At 44.3% G+C, this 27,355-nt stretch overlaps 1 protein-coding gene across 1 annotated transcript; it reads right to left on the bottom strand.

The window, feature by feature from the left end:
- Positions 1-421: 421 nt before the first annotated feature.
- On the bottom strand, positions 422-27,064 carry LOC306939486 (calmodulin-regulated spectrin-associated protein 1-B-like; the record flags this gene model as incomplete). The annotated part of the gene is made up of 20 exons (XM_079524074.1): positions 422-748; positions 3,077-3,195; positions 3,373-3,500; positions 4,509-4,596; positions 5,607-5,669; positions 6,912-7,156; positions 7,512-7,651; positions 8,100-10,292; positions 10,735-11,044; positions 11,644-11,728; positions 11,831-11,913; positions 12,897-13,023; positions 13,135-13,231; positions 13,395-13,534; positions 14,264-14,405; positions 15,078-15,110; positions 16,310-16,396; positions 16,586-16,747; positions 20,141-20,403; positions 26,908-27,064. 20 exons carry the CDS (start codon positions 27,062-27,064, stop codon positions 422-424), a joined length of 4,989 nt encoding a protein of 1,662 aa, XP_079380200.1.
- Between the last annotated feature and the right edge of the window lie 291 nt (positions 27,065-27,355).

Genomic DNA, 27,355 nt, shown 5'->3' with positions numbered 1-27,355 from the left:
CGTAGGACACAGAGGCTATTGTGGAAGGTATGTAGTGCCAAACTACAATACTTAAGACTAAATTCAGAACAAAATAAAACGTCAAACGTAAAAGTGCCACATGCAAATAAAATGTATCTATAAATTCCAGGATTCTCTCTATGTATGTATGTATGTATGTCTGTCCTTCGTATATCACACACACAAACGCGCACGCACGCACAGAGTTTAATCCAGTGGTTCTCAAAGTGCGGCCCATGGGCCATCGGGGTTCCAAATGGACCCTTACAGGTCTGACTGTAACTCTGAGAGCATACAAATGGAACCAAATGGACCCTCTCAGAGTTATGCAGGTCTTTGAGATGAAAAAACATTTGAGAACCACTGGTCCGATGCCAGCCAACAAACAATCAGGTCCGGTCCCAAGTTAACAGCGGTTCTGTTAGCAAGGCAGAAGCGATCCGGGGTGGTCGTGTTTCGTCACCTTCCTCCTGGCGCTGCCCGGCCTCTTGACGTGCCACAGGTGGTTGTGGATGGTCATGGCGTCCATGACCGTCACGGTCTTGGTGGGGATGACGGTGAACTGCTTGCGGCCCGAGCTGTACTTGTAGAGCTTCTCGATCATGGCGTGGTCGATGACACGCGGGCCAGTGCCCGTGAACCTGACGATCTCCTCGCCGTCCGCCGACACGCAGTAGACGGCGCGGAACTGACAGCCGCCGTCGCGGAACAGGATCATCAGGTGGTTGGACTCGCACTTCTCCAACTCCTGTTATCAGAGTGACAGGGATCGGGATAAATATATGATTCATGAGCACATTTAAAAACACCTTCAGTATAGTGTTAACCTATGCTAGTGGCCTACAATAAGTGATATGTGTTTGTCGTGTTAAATAGCCCTATATTCTGATAGTACTCTTTGCTGTGTTTGTTCTCTCTCTCTCCAGCTCTTTAGCAGTTTGACGGCCGCTAATTGTTTACTCCAGTGTTCCACCGCGCGTAATACTATTTGTTTAATGCGTTTAATTCGCTGTATTTTAATAATTAAAAAGAAACTCCGGCTTTGCCGCGGACCTGGAGATGAGACCTTCATGTTATGATGACGAAACCGGAAATCAACCCATGCGCTGGGCTGCTAGGGCTTCTGGGAAATTGAGGCCAATGCAAGTGAACGGGGGTTGTCTCTACTACAACACCTCTTGGAGGCGGATCTTTTGGCGTACCAACATGGCCACTGGTGTGGATGATCAAAACATGCCGACGGACCATTCTAAGCCAGATTTTCGCGGATCAAAAGCCCAAATACTTCAGTGTATGCTCTAAAGGTAATAAAACAATCTCGGCAACGTAGAATATTTGATTAAATAGCGGGTAAAGCGTTTTATGCCGTCAAACTGTTAGTAAACAGAAAATACATTTTCAGGTCAGGATACCAATTCTATCCAGTCAGGAGAGAGAACTCATACAGGGTACAGGATAAACAAGTGAAATTGAAAGTGATTTACAATCAATCAATATAAATGAGCAAACAAAATTGTAACTTGAACACTATAGTTTAAGTTTAATCTGATAACTGCTAAAAGCATCAACTGACTGTTCCCTAATGCCTGAACCTCTTGCAATAGTTAACTTTAGGGTGCGTTCGGAAATGCGCCCTGAACGCACTGGTGTACTCTCTTGTCGTTCGTTTATTCAGTGCACTCTGTGCGTTGTCGTTTGAATATCCAGTGCGCTGCGCACCGGGTGTGCCGAGTGCCCGCACTGAGCGACCCTACCCTGAAGCTGTGGTCGTTCGTAAATAAGGCACACTGTGACGTCACCGCCCACCACACTACACAAACTGACCACATTCCCGGTGCGTATTTCCGAACACACCCATTATATCCAGCCACTCCACGTTCTCAATCGCTTCCCTATCTACCACAAGGACTGTCTAAAGAGGACGAGACGCGAAGACCGTACGGGCGACGCCATGTTGCTTATGGTGCTCCATGGAAGGAAAGAAACATGCGCAGTTGAGACCAAGGAAGCTGAACGCGGAAGTGTTGGCTGCATATAGCCCATTGCGCATGTTTCTTTCCTTCCATGGAGCACCATAAGCAACATGGCGTCGCCCGTACGGTCTTCGCGTCTCGTCCTCTTTAGACAGTCCTTGATCTACCACACTTGCCCTCACTCATTAGCCACTCCCCATTCACAATCACCCGTATCCACTACACCTGCCTCCACTCACCACAGCCAATCCCTGCTGCAATCACCACAGTATAAATACACCTGCGATATCTCAGCCGGCTTGTCTGTTCTGCATCACAGAACAAACATGGGAGTACGGCGCTTGTAGATCGGCTATTTCTGCCATTCACTGCTTCAAATTCATCGTCCTCCTCCACCCCAACCTCCTCCTTTCTCTTCCTTCGTGGGGCAGTGAAGAAGCAGAGACGACGGACCGCTCCTCGAGTAGAGCAACGATGGCCGTCAGCTCCCGAGACTTTGCATCCACCCTGAGTCTTGCCCTAACCTCGACTTCCCCATCCCATTCCACATTCATCTCATTTCGGTTCAATGAACTGTCAAACTTAAAGGACCACTTCACCACTTTTCAACTTCTCTTCCTATAATTGGTCCTAACTAATGTTTAGGATAAAATATCACAATTTTTTCCTACTCAGTCTGTGTCTCATAGGAAGGCTGTGGGCAGTTCAGAAACCCGTCCACCAGTGACATCATCGATGGTGAATCCAAGCTAATAGAAACGGCAGGCTTTCTTTTCCTGAAAAGTTGCAATGCAGAAGTTGAAGCCATCGTTCTCACGATAATAAAAATCTAAATATATTTTAAAACAAATCTTGTTTAAAAAAAAATCTGCCTAATGATGATGTCACTGGTGGACGGGTGTCCGAACTGCCCAAAGCCCTCCTATGAGACACAGACTGAGTAGGAAAAAATGGTGATGTTTTATCATGAACATTAGTGAGGACCAATTATATGAAGAGATGTTGAAAAGTGGTGAAGTGGTCCTTTAAGTAGAGGTGTGGTCTCTTACTAGTGATTGTGGGGGTTAAATCATTCCCGTTACGTCTTGTACAAACACACTGACCTCAAGGATACTGGTCTTCTGGGCCTCGTTGACCTTGCCGGCCAGACAGCAGTGTGCGATGGCATTGATGATGATCAACTTGTTGGACTTGGAGCTTGGCTCCTTGAAAAGCTTTGGTCCTGTTACACACATAAAGGGTAGTATTAAATAATAGTAATGATAACAGATGTGCGTGCTCTATATATTGATGGGTGTGACGGGAACAATTTTGCTAGTATTCTCCTTTTGTGTCCAGTGCTTGGCACTTTATATTTTGGACGTTCACTTTTAACTGGGGTGTGTGTTTATGCCGTTACCATTGTACTCTGCGGCCAGTGTGATGGAGGACCCTGTGGAGCCGTGCTCCCAGTCCCTCTCCAGGTTCCTGCTGGACGCTCTGCTCAGCATGCCGGGGAAGGATTCCACACTGCACACCGAGCCGGCCCTGCACCATGGGGGACACAGACACACGCCACTTAATGAAGCAATACATATACACTCCATATACATATACTGCAATACATATACACTCCATCCATCCAGTGTTGATTTTGTTTTATTTAGTTTTGGTCATAGTCAAGTCAAGTTTCAGCCATATTTTAGTCATCTGAAATGCTTTACCTTTAGTCTAGTTATAGTCGACTAAACATCATAGTTTAGTCGACTAAATCTACAGTTGATTTAGTGAAGTAGATTAAAATGTATTTTGGTGGGCCTTGATGCCATCATAACTCATAATGCCTGATTTTACACTTGGTTGCATGCTGAAAATAGCCGATTTACAAGCTGAGCGCAACCAAACGAAAATGACTTATATTTTAGTTCTACTGGATCTCTTCTCCACCAGTCCCTCCCTAACATTTTAGTCTAGTTTTTATTTGTTGACAAAATTGACAGTATATTTAGTCACAGCTTAGTTTTTGTAGTTTTCGTCATTGAACAAAGGAAGTCGATGAACATTTTTCGTCATAACTTAAAGGGACACTTCACCCTTTTTGCAAAAATATATATGTTAATGACGTTTAGAAGCTTTAGAACACTTTCCTGGGGGTCTTTATGTGTGTAATATGTGGTTTTAGATATTTTAGATTGTAGCAGTGAGCCCAGTGTCTCTGATGTCATGGACACTGGTCTCACTTCCTTCCTGGACTACAATTCCCATAATTATTTGGTGCACTGCTCCTCCTTGTGGATAGGGGGAGGGCTGTCTTACTGAGACAACATGTAGTCCAGGAAGGAAGTGAGCCCAGTGTCCATGACATCAGAGACACTGGGCTCACTGCTACAATCTAAAATATCTAAAACCACATATTACACACATAAAGACCCCCGGGAAAGTGTTCTAAAGCTTCTAAACGTAATTTACATATATTCTTTTGCAAAAAGGGTGAAGTGTCCCTTTAAGAAATCAACACGTCACTCCATACATGAATATGATTCATTCCGTCCTCACCTCTGTGAGTCGGCCCCTCCCGAGGTGACGCTGTCTGCCTCAGTAGCGAGAGAGAGAGTGGACCCTTGGTGACTGCGGCTCAGGTCAGCTACAAGTCATAGAGAGAGAAGGTGTTGAATCAATTAACATTCACCATATTACTGTCTACTCTATACCAATAATAACCAGTTTGATTTTAAGTGTTGATTTATAAACCCCGCCCCCCCCCCCCCCCCCCAAATGTGTGTTCTCAAACATTTTCATGGTAAGGACCCCCAGATTAATATGTATTTGGCCGTGGACCCCCATCTGAAAATATGTTGTGCCCACACCACGACGCGGTGTGAGCTTGTATATAGTTTAACCTCTATATACATCGGCTATTTGAAAATAGCCAATGAATATAATAGCGGTTAAACTGACTTTGATACTATATTCATAGCATCATACTCATTTTGCTGGGGACCCCTTGAAATCCCTCAAGGACCCCACTTTGAGATGTGACAAAAAACAAACAAAAAACAGACATATCTAAATATATGATCCCTCCTCCTCCGAAGAAAATTATTCTGGTAAATTGGAAATCTGAAAAGTCACCTTCACTGAGGCAACTGAATTAACTTATTTTTAATTTTTTCCTGTTTATTTTGTGTGTGGCTTGTCTTTTTCATTTTTTGTTCATTTTTCAGTATGTCTTGTTAAAACAAAATCAGACCCGTCTGAAGTCAGTGGTACTGTACTGTACTGTACTGTACTGTACTGTACTGTACTGTACTGTACTGTACTGTACTGTACTGTACTGTACTGTACTGTACTGTACTGTACAGGCCCTCCTCCCTGGCCTGTGTGTGTGTGTGTGTGTGTGTTAGGCTGTGCAACAGTGACACTTGGTGGTGAACAAAAGCTATAACGCTATTTCCGTGCTCGGACAGACTTAGGGACCCAGGGACAGACCCAGGGACAGACCCAGGGACACACATAGCTGTCTATAGGAATGTTTGCACCACTCAAAAAAAGAGATTGAGAAAGTGATATGATAATGTGTGTACATTGTCAATAAATACATCTTTGAAAAAAGGTTTGTCAACAGGTCATGCAGTGGAGGTTAAGAAGCGTCACCTCCGCTGCAGCCTGCTGCCGAACCCTGGGCTTTGATCAACATGGATGCCATCAGAGAATGACCTACATCACACACACACACACACACACACACACACACACACACACACACACACACACACACACACACACACACACACACACACACACACACACACACACACACACACACACACACACACACACACACACACACACACACACACACACACACATATATATATACACACATATACACACACACAAACGGACAGTGCTAAGCAGAGCTAAACCACAGCACATATGCACAAAATAACATGCACACAGACATGACAGGCACTAAACTAACAAGCATAAACATTTATTTGGTCACTTTAATAGCGTCATGAGCTTGTAGAATGGTTATCTTCGCTATTACAATGAAACCATACAATGAAAACGTATATGGGTTATATGATATCAGATTTATATATCTATATCTCAAAGCAGAGCCCGGCCGATGCAGATCACAATTTTGGAGAGACCTAGAATAGAGTGTATGCACATGCATGATTTTCCCATCAGGACACGCCCCCTCATCTAGACTGAGTGGCAAAACATTGAGCAGCATGGAGTGTTGGAGTTTGGAAGCGCTCGTTGGAAATCACTCAACCGTCCTGCGTAGCACCTGTTTCTAAATGTCACATAATGCAGGAGGCAGCAAAATGTTGTGTTATTGAAAACTTCCAAACTCTGACACTTAGAAAAATAATCAAATGCAGGGCATTTCTTGACAGAAAGTAGCTCATAACGTTTCTATGGTGGATTTTTATGAAACAAAAACTTGCAGATAGAAAGAGGATAATTCCAGCTTTTCGTACAGCTGCAATGTTGGTGAGTTTAACATTGTTTAATGACAGGACTTTTCTGTTTGGATGAATGGGCTGTCGAGGCCAGAAGTAGTTTTTTGCCCCTCAGTGGGCGTTCCCGCATAACTTCCAGGTACGATGATGCTACGCGCATACCCAGTCTATATCACTGATTACTGATGTTTTGAATTTCAAGATTTCCCATATAGCGTGCCATTTAAAAAACTTGGATTTGATTAAAGTTTTTTTATTTAAGAACATTTTACTTTTATGCAAATAAATAAATACAGCCATATTCACAAAATGTAAAAGAAACTGTGGTTATTCTTTCTTTTAAATTAGTTTTTACAACTATTGCATTTTCTTTGTTGTTTATAACATTTGGCATGCCCAAAAATAAAATCGGGACACCAGATAGAAAGTGGCAAAAATTGGGGACACTAGTATTGGCAGCATGGGTGTGGCTCTGGCGTCTTACGTGTAACGGATCCTTTGGAGAGGCTGTTGGAGTCTCCGCGGTGCAGCGACTTGGGCCGGCTCTTCCTGGACTTGGTCCGGGGGCGGGGCTGAGGGCGGGGCTGGGGGCGGGGCTGGGGGCGGGGCTGGGCTAGACCCTGCTCCTCCAGGAGTTCCTGCTGCTTCCTCTGTAGATACTCCTGTTTAATGAGCTCCCGTCTGGCCTTCTCCTCCTCCTTACGGATACGGTCCTCTTCTGCCTTACGCCTGGGAACAAACACAGTAGAACGGCGTTAAATTCTGTCGACTTCCTTTTTTCACTGACAAAAACGAAATAAACACTGAATAAAAACTAAGCTATGATGACTAATAAATAGTTTAGTCTAATAGTTTTTTGTTGTTGACGAAATTGTCAATATAGGTATTGAGGAGAAGAGATCCAGCAGAACTAAAAGACTAGTCATTTTATGCTTGATTGTGTGCAGTGCAGGTGTCACTCTCTGGAAATAACCGAACTGCAAGCTCACAACGTTGTGAGCTTGTAGATCTGCTATTTTCGGCACACAGCTATCTATAAATCAGGCATGTGTGATGTGTGTGTGCGTGCACGTGCGTATGTCACCTGGCTTCGTCTCGTTTCAGTTCGCTTTCACCTTCCTGTTGTTGTTTTCGTAGCCTGGCCTCCTCAGCTTTGCGTTGCTGCTTGAGGATGAAGGCTGCGCGACGTTTCGCCATTTCATCCTCGGCCATCTTCATCTCATCCTGAACATCAACAAAAAGGAACAATTATGACAGCTGGGGGCGTGTCCTGATGGGAAAATCATGCATGTGCATACACTCTATTCTAGGTCTCTCCAAAATTGTGATCTGCATCGGCCGGGCTCTGCTTTGAGATATAGATATATAAATCTGATATCATATAACCCATATGGACTGGGACAACTGAACAGATTATAAATCCTTCGTCCGATCTGTTTCCACGTTCAATGTCATATCTTGGTTGCTAACAAAAACGAATTAGCAAGAAATCATAAATTCCCTCCCTAGTAAACAACAATAATAATAATAATAAAGTATATATAATGTTATATACTGAGGAGAGAATGAGACAGAATGTTCAGTCTCTACTCTACTGTATATCTGAGATTACTTCATGTCCAAGAACAATATTCTTTCAATTTCTAACATGCTCAAATGTAGTGACTTTTACCTTAAAGAAGAAGCCCAGTCCATTCTTCTGTTCCCCATCTGCAGCACTTTCTGGCAGACGTTCATCTGGTGTATGCTTGAGGTCCACCTCGATCAGCTGACCTTTAACCCTGGTGCTTTCTTCATCATCACCCACGACCTCTTTTGCTGAGCCGCTGAGATTACTCTCAGTCATCTCAGTAGCTCCAGCGGAGTGCAAAGAATCTCCCGAAAAGATGCTCAGAGGATCCTGAAATCTAGTCAAGTCAGGGGAGCATCTAAATCCTCTTCCGGGGCTGCGATGGCCGGAGTCATCGTGAACTACAGACGTGGAGTGGATCTCTAAAGACGTGTTGGCGTCAGTGAATAAAATCGGGCCATCCACACCAACGCCTCCTTTGGTGGAAAGCTTACGATCTCGGGGTGAGATGCTGGGCTTAGTGGACAAAACCCTGCTGTTTTCTTGAACCAGTTTCAGCTGTGAGGGTTTGGTCCTGGGGCTGCGCTGGCCAGAGCTCAGCTTGGGCGGCCGGCGGGCCGGTACGCAACCGGTGCCACCGAACTCCATAAAGTGTACTGCAGCCGGAGGGGGGTCTGCAGCATTACACTTTGTGGAGCTCGGTAGCTCTGCGGAAGCGGAGCCAGAGGGCATTGTTGGGCTTGAAACGAGTATGGCGGTGCTGGCGGGGGGTACTGGCGGGGGGTACTGACGGGGGGTACTGGCGGGGGGTACTGGCGGAGGAGGGCCTGAAGGTGACGTGAGGCTCTGCTTCATCATTTGGTCCTGCTGTAAGGACAGCTGCATTATCTGCTGCTGGATGGAGCTGATGGCGTCGTTGAGGACCTCTATGGAGCGGTTGCAGTTGTTCATGTCGGGCTCCTCAGCCTCGCCATCCTGGAATATCACATCTGTGTTCAACCGTCTGTTTCTGCCCGTCTGTCCGCTCCGTGTAGTCTGCCCTGCCTTCCCTTGCAGCCTCAGCTCGTCCAGCCAGGAATCGTCCTTGCAGGGCGGCGGTCTCATCTTGTTGGCGGCTGCTATGACCAAGTCCGGAGAGTGTTTCAAAGGTTGGGGCAAGGTGACACACTTCCCTCCTCCCCCGCCCTTCTTCACTATGTTCAGAAAGGCCGCCTTGCCTAACTTCTGCCGCTGTCGCGCCGACAGGGCCTCCGTCTTCTTCTTCTGATGCTCGATAGCGCGCCGCTGCTCCTCCAGCTGCATGTGCAGCTGAACTAGTTCCGAGGGCATGGTGAGATGACCCGTCGCCACCCCTGTTTTGCCAAGAAACACACCAGACTCCTTCAGCGAGCCTCCCAGAAGAAGATGGGGCGCGCTCTCCGAGCCGTCGGGCGTGGTCTTCTGGGAGCAGCTGGTGCTGGAGCCGTGGAAGCTGATCCTGTGGAGCTTGCGCTCGGCGAAGCTGGTCATCCTGACGCCAGCGCTGCCCGAGGCGACGCTGCAGCTGCTGGCCCAGGACGCGGTGCTGAGGCAGGAGGGGCTGGAGCGGCCGCTGCCGCCCTCCTTGTCGTCACGCTCGCATACCTTCATGTCCTCTTTTAACTTCACCGACTCCACCTCTCCCTCCTCCTCCAAGCACTTCTCCTCCGTCATGAACTCCATGTCCTCCACGTCCTCCTCCTCGTCCTCGATGTCTGCTATCTCAGAGTCCGAATCGTTGCCCCCTTTCCACGCGGTGGGGATGTCCCCGTGACAGATCTGTCCGGGGAGGGCCTCCTCCGCCTGATTCACGTCCTCTCGTGACACGTGAAGGAAGAACCCCGGAGGCTGTTTAAAAAGCGACTGACCGGGTCCCACAGCACCCTCCGCTGGCGGCCTGAAGGCCGATTCCGCCTTTGCGATAGGAGTGAAATGACCTTTGAGGTTGTTTGAGTCGGCGGCCGCAGGAGGGCATCTCCTCTGGGTAGAGCTACAGGCATCGGCGTAGACTCTCCTGGGGCCCGGCGGCGCTCTGGAACAACTCTCACCGCACTCCTCCTCTTTGTTCAGGCTGATGCTCTTCTCTTTGGCCGGCTTGGGGACGGCAGGCATCAGCGGCTCTAGATAATAGAAGGCGTCTGCTCGAGGAGACCGGGGGGCGGCGGCACCATAAGCACGATGGCGGTCGAGGCGGGGAGAGCGGCGAGCACTCAAACTCTGAGAGGAACCATGGTAGATGTCCAGCTCATCCTGCTCCACGTCCGCCTCCACGTAGGGCTGTCGCCATAAAGACATTGTAGTTGACGATTCATTATCATGCAAAAAGTTGCGTTTAATGATTTAATTGTGTTATTGGCATTGGAACATATTAATAAGAAATGGCTTAATTAGAATAAACTTCTTAATTATAGTACACACGATGATAGACAATTATAATTACTGGTGCCAATATTCAAAATGTGATGCGATATATTCAAAATACACAATGTACTATGGCCAAAACAGGCCATATATTTAATAATTTCATCTTTACCAAATAAAAAATAAAATAGCAGACAGCAGATCTGCAAGCTCACAACGTCGCACTATCAGCTATTTTCGCTATCTTGAATTTGTACGGATGAACGAAAATCACACAAATGAATTGTGATCGTCTCAAAGACTGTAGTTTTCGACTGGAGCGATTATTGTAACAATTGCGACCACCCGGCCGGCCTACCTCCACACTTTGTCGGGGATGAAGAGCAGCGGGATGGATGATGGCCACCAGCTCCTCTTCCTCCACCTCCTCCTCCTCGTCCTCGATGCGTACGTTGGTCATCATCAGGCCCTGGCCATTGAGCCTGCACGCGAGGGGCAGGTGGGGGGAAGCTCCTCCCAGCAGCATGTGTCTGGGGGTGATGCTCATGATGTTTGAGGCCAGGCTGTCTTTACTCATGGAGCGCGTGAGACTGAGACTGTCCCCGTCGCCGCCGCCGCCGCCCTCCAGGGACAGATACAGCCCGCAGGGAACGGGCTGGGATAAAGGCCTGGGGATGGGCGTGGGTAGAATGGAGGAAGTGGCACACATGTAGGACAATGTGATGTAATAGTTTGAAACACTCTTGTGAAAAGACTGGCAGCCCAAATCGTTTTTATTTATTTTTTTGTAGGTTTTTTTTGGCTTGTCCAAATTGGAATCAGATTGGTTTAATCAAGCCTGCATTCCTAGGCGGTTTAAAATGTGATTCAAATCCCATTTCTAAAGATTACTCATGCCTCTAAATTAAGATTACTCATGCCTCTAAATTAAGATTACTCATGCCTCTAAATTAAGATTACTCATGCCTCTAAATTAAGATTACTCATGCCTCTAAATTAAGATTACTCATGCCTCTAAATTAAGATTACTCATGCCTCTAAATTAAGATTACTCATGCCTCTAAATTAAGATTACTCATGCCTCTAAATTAAGATTACTCATGCCTCTGTCGTTGTCTGAATACACAAATCAGATCCGAACACTTATATAACAGTGTGGACAGTCAGTCCCAAAGATCAGGTTTAAGTAACAATTGGTATTTGCCTGCAGTCACTGTGAACAATGCCTTATAGTGAGTAGTACCAGTGAAGGTCATGAATGGCTCACCTCGCTCTCCTATCTGCTCTGATCAGCATTGGGCCCTGAGGCTGCCCGTCCGCACGTGTCAGAGAGTTGGACCTGTTTCTCAGTCCTGCACAAAGATAGGAATGAATTCACAAACTAGACATCCCAAGTTCGGGTATTATTATAGTATCATATTCATATTATTATTATTAAATGCTGCTGATCTTACCCGTATTGTCATCCTCTTGCATCACATGTTGACTCTGTCTTCGGGGCAGTAAGGTGTGAGACAAGCTTGTTGTCATTTTGTGACTGTTAGGGAAAAGATTTAACATGTGGATTCTACAGTTAAAGTCATAAACCACTGAAATAGTACCAATGCACAGACCTCTGTGAGAGTCCTCATAAAATTCAACTTTGCCTTCATGCTACAGTGCTTGAACGAAACTGGTGATTATACTGTAGGTCACACACCAAAACTGCTGCTTGTGAAGCTCTCATCTCTATATTCCTGACAAAAATCATTCTCAGCTCATCTTTAATTATTCATCTTTTCAGTACAGTTGTTATGACATGACACAACAGAAGAACCGAATGCTACTTTTGCTATTTTTGAATTTGGATCCTGAAAAGTAACATTTGTGGACGATATGCCAAAACAAAAATCCTACATTTAGTGGTTGAACGGAGGTCTGGCGTAATTTACAAATCCTACCTGGTTTGCGTTTTTTTTCCCCCTCATTCTGAATTCCCATAGACTTTTTTTTTATATCGCGCCGAATAAGAACTGTGTTGCAAAAATAAACAAATGATCCCGGTGGTTTGGCTCATATGGTTATGAAGAATCAACTGACTGTGAGAAATGTTACTACCACTGAATTAACTGAATTAGTTACATTTTAGCTAGAAACAGACTGTATCATATCATACATCATATGAGCCCCCCCCCCCCCCCCCCCCACACACACACACACACACACACACACACACACACACTATCACAGAGACCCTTTGTTTATTTTTGGACCACAATGCTTATATGAGACGTTTTTAAGAAACCCAGTGTTATTCTCGATAGAGAAAAACTTCCGTGAACCAGGGGATGAACGGGTGACGTCAGGACTAATGATCATAATTTCAATCTGTCATATAGCTTTCCGAAATCGGTTCGAAAAAATATATCGAAATCAACATATCGAATCGGTATGGATGTTGAGAAGAAATTGAACGATACCCGGCCCTAGATATACAGTATGTGTGTGTCCTTGGACCATATTTCTCATTAAGTACAATACCTGAGGTCTGGGCTGGAGATCATGGTGATGTCAGCGGAGCTCGATGAAGGCAGGAAACTTCGTTTGGTGGCGTTGGAGATGGGCAGGTGGGGGCGGGAGGAACTCTTAGGGTGCAGCAGTGACCTCACTGCAAGAACGGTGGGAGAGGGGCGTTATTCATTTTCACCTGTGGATACTTCTACAATACATTCATATCACTAACTGTGACGTGAAAAGAATGTAAAACAAATCCCTGTACCATCCATCATTTCTTGAAGGTCTCTGGGCTGAACAAAGTCTGGCTTTACGATCTCAAACCACCAGAATAGCTCGGCGATGAACACCATCAGATTATTCTGTTGTAAACACATAATAAATATGATCACCATTAGAGACCAATGACTGATACATCGCTATATATGTTTCAACCCAGCAGCCCTTTTTGAGGTCCAGATAAAATGTTCAAAACCTTTCAAAATGTTTGAAGAAGAACAGATCCACCAGCTCATTTGGGCTCACCTTCAGTACTGGCGGACTGTAGAGAATGTCTTCAGGCTTCAGGTAGCAACTTTTGCTCAAGTACTCACTGGAGAACTCCCTGAGCAGCTGGATGTTGTACAGACAGTCTGTTATGGAGGGAACCTCCTTCAGACAGATATCTGCACAACAAACACAGGACAATCACCATCCAGTACATTCATTATAGCACACACACAATGACAGACAATCACTAGTCATTAGGGGTGGGACGATATGGGTACCTCACGATACGATATATATCGCGATATTAGGCCCTCGATAACGATAATATCACGATATTCGATATATTGCGATATTTGCGATATATCGATATATTGTATGAAATTTCATCAACGATATATCACGATATCTGCAACTACAAAATACTTGGAACTGAAAAAACGCTATTTTCGTGCTCGGACACAAGGAGGGACACACACATAGCTGAGAGTGGGATTTGCTTTATTTTAGCTGTCATTTCCTCCTTTTCTAAACATGTTGTTCATCACTTCATTATGAACAACATTTCAAAAATGTTATCGAAATGATATCGATATTTTAATAATCGATATCGATTATTTATCGCGGGAGGACGTATCGATATATATCGCAATATCGATATTTCAGCACACCCCTACTAGTCATCCAGTACATTGAAAATAAAAAAGCCTGTTTTGAATTCAATATACAGATACTGCCCTCGTGGGATACGTGGGGTGCTCGTGTTTAAAAAATATATATATATAATTAAATGTGTCTCTCTTTGGGTAGCAGAATGGTAGAACTGCTTCAGAACCGTTTCAGAATGTTGCCAAATAGTGAACATGTTTTTCCTGTAAGGTATACATTAAGTATTATGAAGGACATACCCTCCAGTCTGACCACAGCTGGGCAGTAGAAGTGGACCACAGCCAGCAGGGCGGCGCCGTCACACACGTCCTTCATCAGGTCGTCCACCAGGGGGAAGTGATGTGGCATCCGACCCGAGAGGTGATCTCTGCGGTATCGCACCTGTGGACCACGGGTACCGACACAGGTCAGAGATTCATCACAATAATAAACAATTATTAATATCAATTTAAAAAAGGTTTTAAATAGCAGACCCTCAAGCTCACAATGCGTGACAATGCTTCTAGATGTGCTATTTCCACCTATTTGTCATACCCTGAGGTATATCGTTGCTGTCGGGCAGAACTCCTTATTTTAACGTTTTGTGTTTTTTGAAGGGGTAAAGGAACGGCCTTCTACAGCGTCACGCATTATTATTAAAGTAACAGATAACTTTCGTTGAGCTTGTCAATTAGCCTTTCTGATGTTTTTTAATTTTAATCCTGAAAATTAACAGTTTCCACCCGACATGTAGGCTACAGTATATATTGGGCTTACGTGATTTTACCCGAGCTAGACAGACGGAAAATGGACGGAAAATATGTAAAATGTATGACACACGCAAGCACATTATTCATGTACAAATCTGATTACTGTATAGAGCCCGCGTTTCTCTCTTACGCACGCACGCATGCACGCACACACACACGTACACACACGTACACACACACACACACACACACACACACACACACACACACACACACACACACACACACACACACACACACACAGGGAAACACATATACCAGCAAATACTGATGGGAGATTATTGGATAGGACAGTTGCACTTACAGGTACCAGCTTCCAGTACCATTTGGAGGGAGACTATCGGTCCAACAGGCAGGAGAAGGACGGACAATTTATGAGGAAGACACAGGAAAGGTCAGCAGAAGACAGGTCAAAATGCACTAACAGAGGATGAGGCTTGATTTATACTTTGTCGTACGGCGGGGCCTAGGTTTGGGATCCGAAACCGGAGGAATCGGGAGGAACGAGATCCATCGCATTTGGAACCTTTTCAGGAATCAGTTTGATCACACTCTCAGAGCTGGTATGTGGACTACACGTCTGCTATAAAATTGCAATATCAGCGGTTCTCAAACTTTTCAATTTCATGGACCACCATAACTCTGAGAGTGTAGGTTTCCATTTGTACACTCTCAGAGTTACAGACCTGTAAGGGTCCATTTGGAACCCCTATAAGGAATCATTAAAGTGAACCGTTAAGGAATCAGACTGTTAAAGGCTCATTCATAGTCTGGATTTTCGGTGGTGAGGTGACCACCTCTCCGGTGGTGAGGTGACCACCGGAGCTGAAATAAACGTTGAGCAGTGGTGAGTAAAAACAGAGAGAAGGGCTGGGGCGATGGTTTGCTCTTCACCGCGGCTCGTGACGTCATGTTGTAGTTCGGTGGTCACCTCACCACTGAAAATCCAGACTATGAATAACGCTTAAGAGAGAATCGTTGAGGAACGAGGATTGTTAAAAATCCTAATGGATCCCAACCCTAGCGGTGTCGCCCGCTGAAAGGTTTTCAGCACACGACAGCATTGGACAGATTATAAATCAAGCAAACACAGATGTCAAAGACATCGTTGGAAAGGGTAATTTCTAAACAAACCAAGCATTTTCATATTTCTAAAATGGTTTTACTGTACCTATACATGCATTAACTAGGGAAACTATGAACTAAAATTAAGCTCAGGTGTTCGGACAAACAAAATTAATGAAGAGCCCAAAAAAGACAGATGGAGAACAAAACCGGAAGCCGAATATATTAAAGGGGGTGTGACTGTGAAAAAACTGTGGATTTATGTATTTAGAGATGGGGAGACCACTGTTACTGAACAAACAGTCTACCGGTATGTTAGCAAGGATTGCTACTCTATGGAAATGTATTTAACTTCACTTTACACCCCCTTTAACTTGAAAGAGAATGTCGAATAGTGAACGTGATGAATTGTTTCAGAAAAATGGAGAGAAATGGCAACAGTGTAGTATTACCTTATGGTGAATGTATTACCTTATGGTGGATGGGAACAGGGGACCCCATCAGCTGGTGCTTCACTTTCAGCTCCTTATCTGTAATCTCCCTCATCTTCATATTCACCTAATAGTCAGGAATGGTAAATGCACAGCATGTATTGTATACAGCATTCAAAGTGCTTAACCACTTTCAACCTGGTGTTATAAACTAAATAAAAACTATGACTAAAGGACTAAAACTAAGACTAAATATATTGACAATTTCGTCAACAAATAAAAACTAGACTAAAATGAAGGCCAAACAGCAGCTCACCTTATTAATCCAGAAAGCCATTGCATCTTCCAGATCAAACGGCAGCTCCTTGGAAGCGGTGAAGTTGGAGAAGCGCTTGACGCTGGACACCACCCGCTCTATGGTCATCATCTCCGCTGTGAAGGCCATCATCAGAGCATCGATCAGGGGTATGTGGGAACTCTGAGAAAACATGTAAAAGCTTAAATTAGTCACAGGCAGGGGTCATCAATATGGCCGTACATGGACAAAATGTTGCAAGACTTGGCCTTGTCTGTGGGAAATGTTAGATATTAGATCATTTGTTTTTATACACCATAATAATATTCTTATTTTGATAATAAGACTCTAATAATAAGACTCTGTTGAGATGCCAACTTGCACAAGCAGAGCGGTGTGCTCACCACTGGCATCACCGCTTCCAAAATAACTGATATATTATGATATATTGTGTCACCATCAACAGCCAAGAGACCACCATTCTTGGTGACGTAACCAAATGATGCTGGTCCCTGATTGGGCTGAGAGGACACCGACACATACGCACAAGCACGCGCACGCACGCACACACACACACACACACACACACACACACAGTCATACACACATACACACATACATACATACATACATACATACATACATACATACATACATACATACATACATACATACATACATACATACATACATACATACACAGCCGATCGCAGTACTTGCACGCTCTGCTTGCGCAAGTAATTACTGAATGTCAGTCTCCAGGTTTTCGTATGTAGGACACTGATTTACTATGACACTTTAGGAGTCCACTAAGTGCTAAGTGGTGTTCAAACGTTTTATTTTGTTTGTACAAAAGAGTACACTCTGAGAGTGTATACGAACAAATCCATTTTGGTTCCATTTGTACAGTACACTCTCAGACCTGTTATGGTCATTCAGGGCTAGCTTGTGTTTCCGGTAATATTATTGTCCAAACATTTTGTATGTCCGTGGCAAAGAAAGTATTTTGACAAAAACGTCCACCAGAACAGGGGTTCTCAACGTTTTTGGCCGGGGACCCCCGGAAATGCTTTGGCAATGTCTCGGGACCCCGCCCCGCCCCCTCCCGACCCCCAATATAAATTGACTGCTACAATAACCTTAAACCATTTTGGGCGGGAACCCCTTTTGGTGTTTTAAGCATTGTTATAATTTAGCTATTGAAAAATAGCAGATCTACAAGCTCATAGCGCGCCACCGAGTGGCGCGCTACGAGCTTGTAGGTCTGCTATTTTTGAAAAAAAGTGAAAATAAAATTTAAAAATATTTTTTTATTTGTTTTTGAAAATAATTTGGGGACCCCCTAAAATAATTTGGCGACCCCCCGAGGGGTCGCGACCCACGGGTTGAGAACCCCTGCACCAGAAGACAACATGCCGATGCCCCCTGGGATTAGGGCAGTGATTCTCAACCTTTTTCCGCATCAGGGCCCACTCGAAAATCTCAAAAGCGTCCGCAGCCCCCCCACCAATCTGACCACTTACTGTAACACGGCAGCTGAAAGGCTCAAATGGGTGGACCGCGTACATCGTACATTTTCAGAGCATGGTTATTTTAATGGTCAAACCATTGATTGATTGTTTTTTACATTCTTCTTCTATATACTGTATTATGTATATGTTATATTATCATAACAAAAACGTAGTGTTGTTGCATTTATTTGACTGTAGTGATGGTGGAGCAACTGCATACTGTGAAACTGGCTACGGGTCAGGGTGGTCAGCTTCAGCAGATGGTCCCCCTACCATTTCTCAAGCTGCTGCTGGTAGAAGGGCAAAACACAGTCACAATGCCGCTATAATAACCCACCCGGCAGATTTAATAATGCCGATACTGTATGTGTGGAGAGCTGCACTAGTACAAAAGGCTGCACCAGTGTGGCCTTTAGAATAATCACACAATAAAGGTTTCCAACCAATTGAAAACCAAGTAAAAGTCCCTCTCTATTTTGTGCAGGCGTGCCAGGCGACATGTCACTCATCAAAATCCTATTTTCATCTGAAAATAGGATTTTCGGACACCAACGCATCAATTCTCAGAGAATGTTTAAATTGCTAGAGGTGGCCGTGGCTCAGGAGGCAGAGTGGCTGTTGGGAAATGGAAGTTTCTTGGTTATGTACAGACCAATGCAGATAGCATTTATAAAAAGGCAAGGCTCTATATTCTTTTATGATATTAAAGTAAAAACAAGAATGACCTATAGCTGCCAGGTTAAGCAATAACATTAGCTTCTGTTGCCACTCGCGTTCCACTCAAGTCTCTGATTGGCTTAGAGGCAGCCTAGAGGCAGCCAATCATGAAAAAGTATCCACTACGGTCGTCACTGCGACTATGGTGTCAGTATGGTAGTAAATGTAGTCCAAAAAAACAAAAGGTAATTTTTAATGCTAGTAAACACAGCATGTAAAAGTTTGATAACTACTGGTTTAGAAGCCATCCTACCAGAATCGAGCACGACACCCATGGAGTTCGGAGTCAGCGTTGACCAGGGTCTCGAAATAATTCCACATTTTCCACAAATATTCCTCAGTATTCTGGCTATGAAGATATGTGCTTTCTGCACCGTTAATGTACTTGCACAATTAATGTACTTGCACAATTTACAGTTCATACTTTTGCGGACTACTTCCGGATGTGCTGACACAATATACATCACAAATTTCCAGCACAGATCTACAAGCAAAGCTGCCCGAACCTCTAGTTTCTAGAATTGGCATCAGGTCTTAACACTTATACTCAAGTATAAAACATATGTCAATCGCAGACAACAGATGGCTATTAAAACACGTGTATATACGTCAATAGCAGAAAATGTGTTAATGGCTTAAAGATGGAGTGCAGTGAATTTTTTCCACCCTAAAACATGATCATCAGGTATTATTATACTGTACACGTTTTCAAAAACGTGTACAGTATTTGTTTAAATTACGTTTTTATGTGTATTCGCCCACCAGTTCATTACGTATGTCTGGTTTGCCTGGTGGGTGGTGATGGGTGGTGAACTGAACTGAAGCCGCACCCACAGCTGTTGTTGTATGATAAAGGAGGAGGGGTTAGGGCAGGGGATGATATTGTGACGTCACTATATCACTGTTTTTTTCATTGGCACATTTGACTGTCAAGGTTTCAGCCTCTAGGAAGAAACCCTAAATACAAAGGGAAGACATCATTGCACATAACAACTACACCAAATGGTCTAATGAAGTACTGTCACCTCATAAACACTTGAAAAACTGGAAGAAATACAAAGATCACGGCACTCCATCTTTAAGACAGGGGACATACACAGAGTATTTTGTCTCTACCGCATACGTACCATCTTTTTTTTTTTTTTTTTTTTTAAGATATTTTTTTTGCGGCTTACGCCTTTTTATTGGTTTTTGAAGGGACAGACTGATGACAGGAAACGGGAGAGAGATGGGGGAAGACATGCAGTAAAGGCCGTGTCGGGCTCGGGAGTCGAACCCGCGGCACACTGCGACTGGATTACCAGTCGGGTGCCCAGACGGTTACGCCACCGCCTGGGCCCATACGTACCATCTTGATGGGAGCAGAGCCGAGGTCCTCGTCTGAGACGGGCGTGCCGTCGCTCTGCAGGACGTAGAAGCCCTTCCTGGACAGGGACTGGATGACCGCCTGGTGGCTGTGGAGCGCCGCCGCCTGCTCGGCCTTCAGGATCAGGCCACACACTCTGCAGTAGAGCTCCCCGGACAGGAGCAGCCGGATGACCGGAGGCTTGATGTGCTCCTGCTCATACTGGTCTGTGTAGAACGGGTCCTGGAGGTCCTCGGGGATGTGGTCTGAAGAGAGAGAGAGAGGGGAATGAAAAGAAACACGTGGAATAAAGCAAAAATAAAATCTCATGACTGAAAATGTGATGACCCCCAGGGACAACAGAACTTCTAATTATACCTAGACCATGCTAATCCAGATTTAAACACTTTCAAACACAATTTTGTGACTCCTCGGGTTACTTAGAGTAACTTTGTGATAATATTGTTTTCAAACTGAGACGCTGCAACTTGTTTACCCATTCGATGAAGTCAAAATTATGGGTACAAATGTGAAGTAATATTATGTGTAGAAAACTTCTATACAGTCTAAAATCGCATTTTACAACAGCACCATCGATAGCATCCTGGCAGCGGGCTGCATCACCACCTGGTATGGGAACTGTATCCCTATCAACCAGGGTGGTGTGGACGCCGGACCACCGCATCGTTGGTGGTGAGCTTCACTGCCTTCAGGGTGTAGATGAGATGCAGTGTGCAGTCAACACAACGGCTGAACACAATCTTTTCACATGGCTAGCTACAGCGGCCACGGCCAGGTAAGTGCAGTGGTACCGATGTTTCAAAAGCCATAACACCAGACTCGGTTACCGTTACTGAAATGAACGTCGTAGTTTCGTAGTTTCTTCTGTAGTTTTATTTTCTGTACACACTGTAGGTGTGCTCTGTTTCTGGCACTGGCTCTTTGAATACACTGTCCTGTTTATTATTATATCTGCTGCTATTTTAAACGCATATTTTATTAACATTTTCTTAAAAACGATGCACTTTGTGCACCATATCCGTATGTTGTTTTTGAGGGGCGCTAGCGCATGCCCAGCTTTGTGTGTTGTGTATCCCATAGCGATGATTTGATTGGCTGAGCACGGAATGTAAGGATAAAAAGTGAGGACAGAAAAGTGAGGACGCCAAAAGCGATTGGCCGGAATGTGATGATATATGATGATAAGAGCGCTCCTCACTTCACATGAGTGTGATTTTTTAAATGCATATGTTTTACACGGCTCATATTGACATATCTGTGTTTTCCTGTTTCTTTCCTTCTCTAGTCTTTCCCCCTTTCTTGTTACTGCAGATATAATTATGATGGGAAGTTATCAGTTCGACAAACAATTCTACCCTTCTCTACACCTGTGTCCCTGTGATTTGACAAATGGAGGCCACACCGTTATCTGACATTAATCCATTGAGACCTGGAACGCATCCATGTCACGTTAGCGTTTAACCACATTAACCATTAACCCATTTTGGGGCGGGAACCCCTTTTGGTGTTTTAAACATTGTTATAATTTAGCTATTGAAAAATAGCAGATCTACAAGCTCATAGCGCGCCACCGAGTGGCGCGCTATGAACTTGTAGGTCTGCTATTTTTGAAAAATCGTTAAAATGTGCCTCAAATATTTCCGAAAATTGTCATGATTTAGAAAACTTTTTTTTTTAATTTCGACGTCAGGCCTGAATGGGTTAATGTACAGTATAGGGCTGGGGAAAACTCATCTTATCATGCTGTCATCCTCGTCTGCATAATGTGATTGACCCACCCAGCAGGGAAAGCCTCGCTGTCCTCTGGATACCCATAACCCCACCCTGGTTCGTTGTCCACAAAGTACTAACAGGAAGTGACAGCCAGACATGCGAGAGTGGCATACTAACTATTCTACAGGCCTGAAGCAGGGGGCTGGGCCACAATCGAATCCCATCCATAAACCAAACCCTGCTCAATGTTATGGCCGGGATAGTGTGGCTGTACGTGGCACGTTTTGGATCGTACAGATTTAATCTAGGGATGCACGATATAGACATTTTGGCTGATGTCTGATAACCGATTAATAGCATGGTCATGTTGGAATGATCATTCCAAAATGCTGCACCGATATTGTAATATACGTTTCCAGTACTGGGGTTTACGTCAAACCTCTTACACAGTAACTGTGGTTCTGGGTGCAGATGCAGACTTAAATGTAGAAAGATTAATAATTTATTTTTTACTTAATAATGATTCCAACTTTTGCTTATACTTATATGTTCTACGGGAAAGCTTCCCCAGAAAAGGAAGATGTCAATACCTTAGAATTTGCGATGCAATGTTAGAAACTAGGAAGACCTTTAATCGCCCCCCCCCACCCCCCAATTCTGGACGATGATGCTAAATGACAGAATACCGAGCTACACCAATGAGAGAGAGATTGTGTGACTGCGTGTGTGACTGCATGTGTGACTGCGTGTGTGACTGTGTGTGTGTGTGCGTGCGTGCGTGCGTGCGTGCGTGCGTGCGTGCGTGCGTGCGTGCGTGCGTGCGTGCGTGCGTGCGTGCGTGCGTGCGTGCGTGCGTGCCTGCGTGCGTGCGTGCCTGCGTGCGTGCGTGCGTGCGTCTTTGCTCCTACTCTTGCAGACACAAGGTCAGATCGATCGGCACAGATCAAGCTGACAGTCAGGGAAATGCTCTGTGGCTGAATGAATACATGACTATTCTGCAAACCTATTGGAGCGTGCCCCACGCCCCTGCATCCACAGTAGGTACAACACTGTACTACTACTAAATCTAACTCTAAACCGAAGCCAGTTATTGCCAACACATGGCGTTTTCAGTTTCACTGTGATACAGATAAATAGGAAGTTCATGTTAGTTGTTCCATTGCTCCAAGGCGGAACGCAAATAAACATGCCCTGAAAATGGTAGCGCCCGGCCAACCCATTAACCCATTTTGGGCGGGAACCCCTTTTGGTGTTTTAAAGCATTATGTTATACTTTAGCTATTGAAAAATAGCAGATCTACAAGCTCATAGCGCGGCACCGAGTGCCGCGCTATGAACTTGTAGGTCTGCTATTTTTGAAAAATCGTGAAAATGTGCCTCAAATCTTTGAATATATATTATTACAGAATGAACATTTTAACTCAAATCTTTGCTTCTTTCGACGTCAGGCCTAAATGGGTTAAACCACTTAACACGGCAGCTGGCCGCACACACTTTCAAGATGATCTAAATATCTAAATATTGAATAATATATAAAAAATCACACCCGTGTGAACTGAGTGGTGTAAGGTCTTATATAGACTGATCAGCTGTGGTCTGACGTAATGTCTGACGTAATGAAATCACACCCGGGTGAACTGGGTGACCGTAGCAACCATGCTAATTTTTTCTGCACAGACAGACAGACAGACTAACAAAGCCAGTTGTAGGAGTGGTTTACACCACTCAAAAATGGCAAAATAGCCGATCTCTACAGTATAAGCTCACAATGCGTCGCGATGCCATTTGGCAATAGGGGGCCTGCAGCCATAGGGCAAGAGGCTAAGGCTATTTGGGGGTCCTTGGCATGGAAAGGTTTGGGAACCCCTCGGGTAGACCTCTCTGAACAATATACAGATAGGCTCTATGCATACGCCATTTTGGAAAAAAATATCAAATGGCCCCATACAGGTGTGTAAATGAAAAGGTTTGAGAACCACTGTACACTAAATGGAACAGAGCCTTAATCATCGGTAACACCTGTGAAGGAAGTAGGAAGAGTTCTTTCCAAAATGGAGTATATCATAGAGCCTATTGTTGCTTCTCCAAAGGCCACAATAAGACATGCCAGTCTAAACAAACACGCTGTATTTAAATGCACTTGTACTTGAGGCAGCTTTCTATCCCATTAAACACTTCGACATGTGACTTAAGTACTGACCCTTAATCCATTGAGACCTGGAACGCATCCATGTCACGTTAGCGTTTAACCACATTAACCATTAACCCATTTTGGGGCGGGAACCCCTTTTGGTGTTTTAAACATTGTTATAATTTAGCTATTGAAAAATAGCAGATCTACAAGCTCATAGCGTGCCACCGAGTGGCGCGCTATGAACTTGTAGGTCTGCTATTTTTGAAAAATCGTTAAAATGTGCCTCAAATCTTTCCGAAAATTGTCATGATTTAGAAAACTTTTTTTTTTAAATTTCGACGTCAGGCCTGAATGGGTTAAGACAAAGATATATACTTCGTTGTACGACGGTGTCAAGCGACCGAGCATAAATTAGACATTAAACCTGTACAGACAAGCAGTTTTATCCAGCAAACAGCCACGCTATAATCCCATAATGATGGTTTGCCTCTTGTGATCTCCCCACTCTCACATCAATGACATTGTTCGCCTACATGGTCCAAATGGTCTGTTACTCCTTCTTTTTTGTAGGTTAACCCATTCAGGCCTGACGTCGAAAAAATCATTTTCGGAAAGATTTGAGGCACATTTTAACGATTTTTCAAAAATAGCAGACCTACAAGTTCATAGCGCGCCACTCGGTGGCGCGCTATGAGCTTGTAGATCTGCTATTTTTCGATAGCTAAATTATAACATAATGTTTAAAACACCAAAAGGGGTTCCCGCCCAAAATGGGTTAATGGTTAATGTGGTTAAACGCTAACGTGACATGGATGCGTTCCAGGTCTCAATGGATTAAGTAACTTGAAATATAACCATACAAACCAACATGAAAAAGAATCGTGATAATATTGTGGATCGTGATAGTGCTTTAAAATAACATTATATTTTTCCATATCACCCAGTGACACCCACCCATGAATTGAAACATAGCAGGGGTGCATTGGAAGCAGCATTGACATTGACTGCAACATTCTACAGACAGAATGTGGCAACTGCCTTTACCAACAGATTTCTGGCAGACTGTGGCAGTGTTCCGAATTTTGGACCAAGATCCTGTCTGGTGTTATTATTATTACCACTGTATCATAATGTAGTAGTAAGTAGCCTTGCCGAGCCATGAGGCCCATAGGGCAGGAGCCTATCTCCTGTTTCTGTAGCGTGAGGCAGCTTGATGTACAAGTACACCCCCTGGACATGACGCTAGTATGTCGCAGGGACTTACCCCCAATCCAACCCTTGATGCTGAGTGTCAAGCAGGGAGGCACTGGGTCCCATTTTTAGAGTCTTTGGTATGGCCCGGCCGGGGATTGAACCCCAACCTCCCAGTCTCAGGGCGGACACTCTAACCACAAGGCCACTGAATCATAATGTAATATGCAACAAATATAAAGATATATCTTATTGATACTATTGATGAATTGAGTATGAAGGACCCCAATGCAAACAAGCCATAGGCTTTCTTGGGTTTAAATCCTTTTAGCAGACCATGAATTAAACTGTACTTTCCTGTGCTTTTTCTGCAAACTGTTAAAATATTCAATCAATCAAATCAATCAATCAATCAATCAATCAATGTTGACGCGCTATAAACCGGCGACCTTCTGATTCCCAGACAGACGTCTTACTGTCTCTATCCATTCAGCTTTGGTCGCACACTTTCCTAACGCTCCACAAACACGTTGCAACATAATCCCACTAACATAATCCAGACATCGACTGTAGGAAATAGCTCTCTGTTTGGGCTTACAGTCCGCCAGTGTTGCACACCAAACACAGCAGATCTACAAGCTCAAACGTGTCGCGGTGGGACGCTTTGTGACTTGTGAGCTTGTAGAGCAAGTATTAATCAGATCAGACACATGAGTTTGATGCACATAATTTGAGCCTGATTGCTTGAACTGGTACTTGGGAGATCAAAATGTATACAGATAGCAGTAAAACGTATTCACACAACATGTGTTTGAGTTGTGTTAAAAGTCATATTACTGTCTGTCTGGCCCCTTCAGAACAGTAGCTGGCTGGCCAACATAAATAACATTCATTATACTGTGGAATGAGCTTCTTCATGTAGTCAAGCATTCCTAGAATAACACATTACGTATTTTACTAGTGGATCGGATCAGTTCCAATGCACATAATCATCATGCCCAATAATACCCTAAACCCTATACCACTCAGGGTCAAGGGTTAGGGTTCCACTTAATTCCTGCTTTAATCCTGACAATAGCCTTCAACCCAAGAACTGGCAAACTGTCCACACAAAATTATATTTTTTAGGACCTCTTACAGAGACTATGAGATTCTGAAGCAGTGGGTTTGCAATAATCTTCTTCCCTTGGCAGTCAGACGTCTGTTTAGCATCTAATTTATGTTGACATGTTGTTCATGATATACCATGCAGGTGACATACTGCACGTCTGTTCAAGAAAACAAACCATTGATTAGATGGGCCTATACAAACAAAGACACTAGTCTGGAAATGCTTGTGTGACATATTGTGCTGTCAATGTTATAGCTCCAGAGAGAGAGAGAGAGCGAGAGAGAGAGAGAGAGAGAGACAGAGAGAGAGAGAGAGAGAGAGAGATTGATTGATTGATTTTTTTATTCACAGTTTGTAGAATGGGTACAGTTCAAAAGATAGTAGGCTACAGGTCAATACAAAATCTGCTACGATCAAGGATAGACCAGAACAAGCACTAAGACTTGTTTACATCAGTGTCCTCCATTTTCAATTCATCAGAACATTTAAAGACATACAAATATGCACTTCTATGGGGAGGGGGGGAGAGAGAGAGAGAGAGAGAGAGAGAGAGAGAGAGAGAGAGAGAGAGAGAGAGAGAGAGAAATAATTGAGACCAACCTTTGCCATAAGCTTTGGCAAACAACCAGCGGAAATTGGCGTCTATTTTGGCTCTTGCAGAATCGTACATCTCCAACGGCACGATGTGAACATCCACCACGTCACCTGCTGCAGGTCCTCCTGGGTCCGCTCTGATCCTCCTGCCGCCAGCATCCATCCTACAGCACACAACAACACGTACAGCGAAATATAAACAAATATAATCATACTGTATATATGCATGAGGGAATCAACCAACACCTTTAAAACAACATTATTACATCGCTGCTATAATAGTCGACAACAATAATAAGGGCCTCCTAGCAAACAAGCAGCCTACTATGAATGAATGTCACATCACACGCCCACCCTTCTCTAAAAGCATCGTCATTTTGTATTAAATATAGACTTAAGTATCGCACCCATGCATGGATGCTATACCTCAATTAATCAACCATTCATTAAAATC

This window comes from Electrona antarctica (assembly GCF_951216825.1).
Source record: "Electrona antarctica genome assembly, chromosome: 16".
NCBI lineage: Eukaryota > Metazoa > Chordata > Actinopteri > Myctophiformes > Myctophidae > Electrona > Electrona antarctica.
This window is presented reverse-complemented; position numbering and strand designations above follow the sequence as displayed.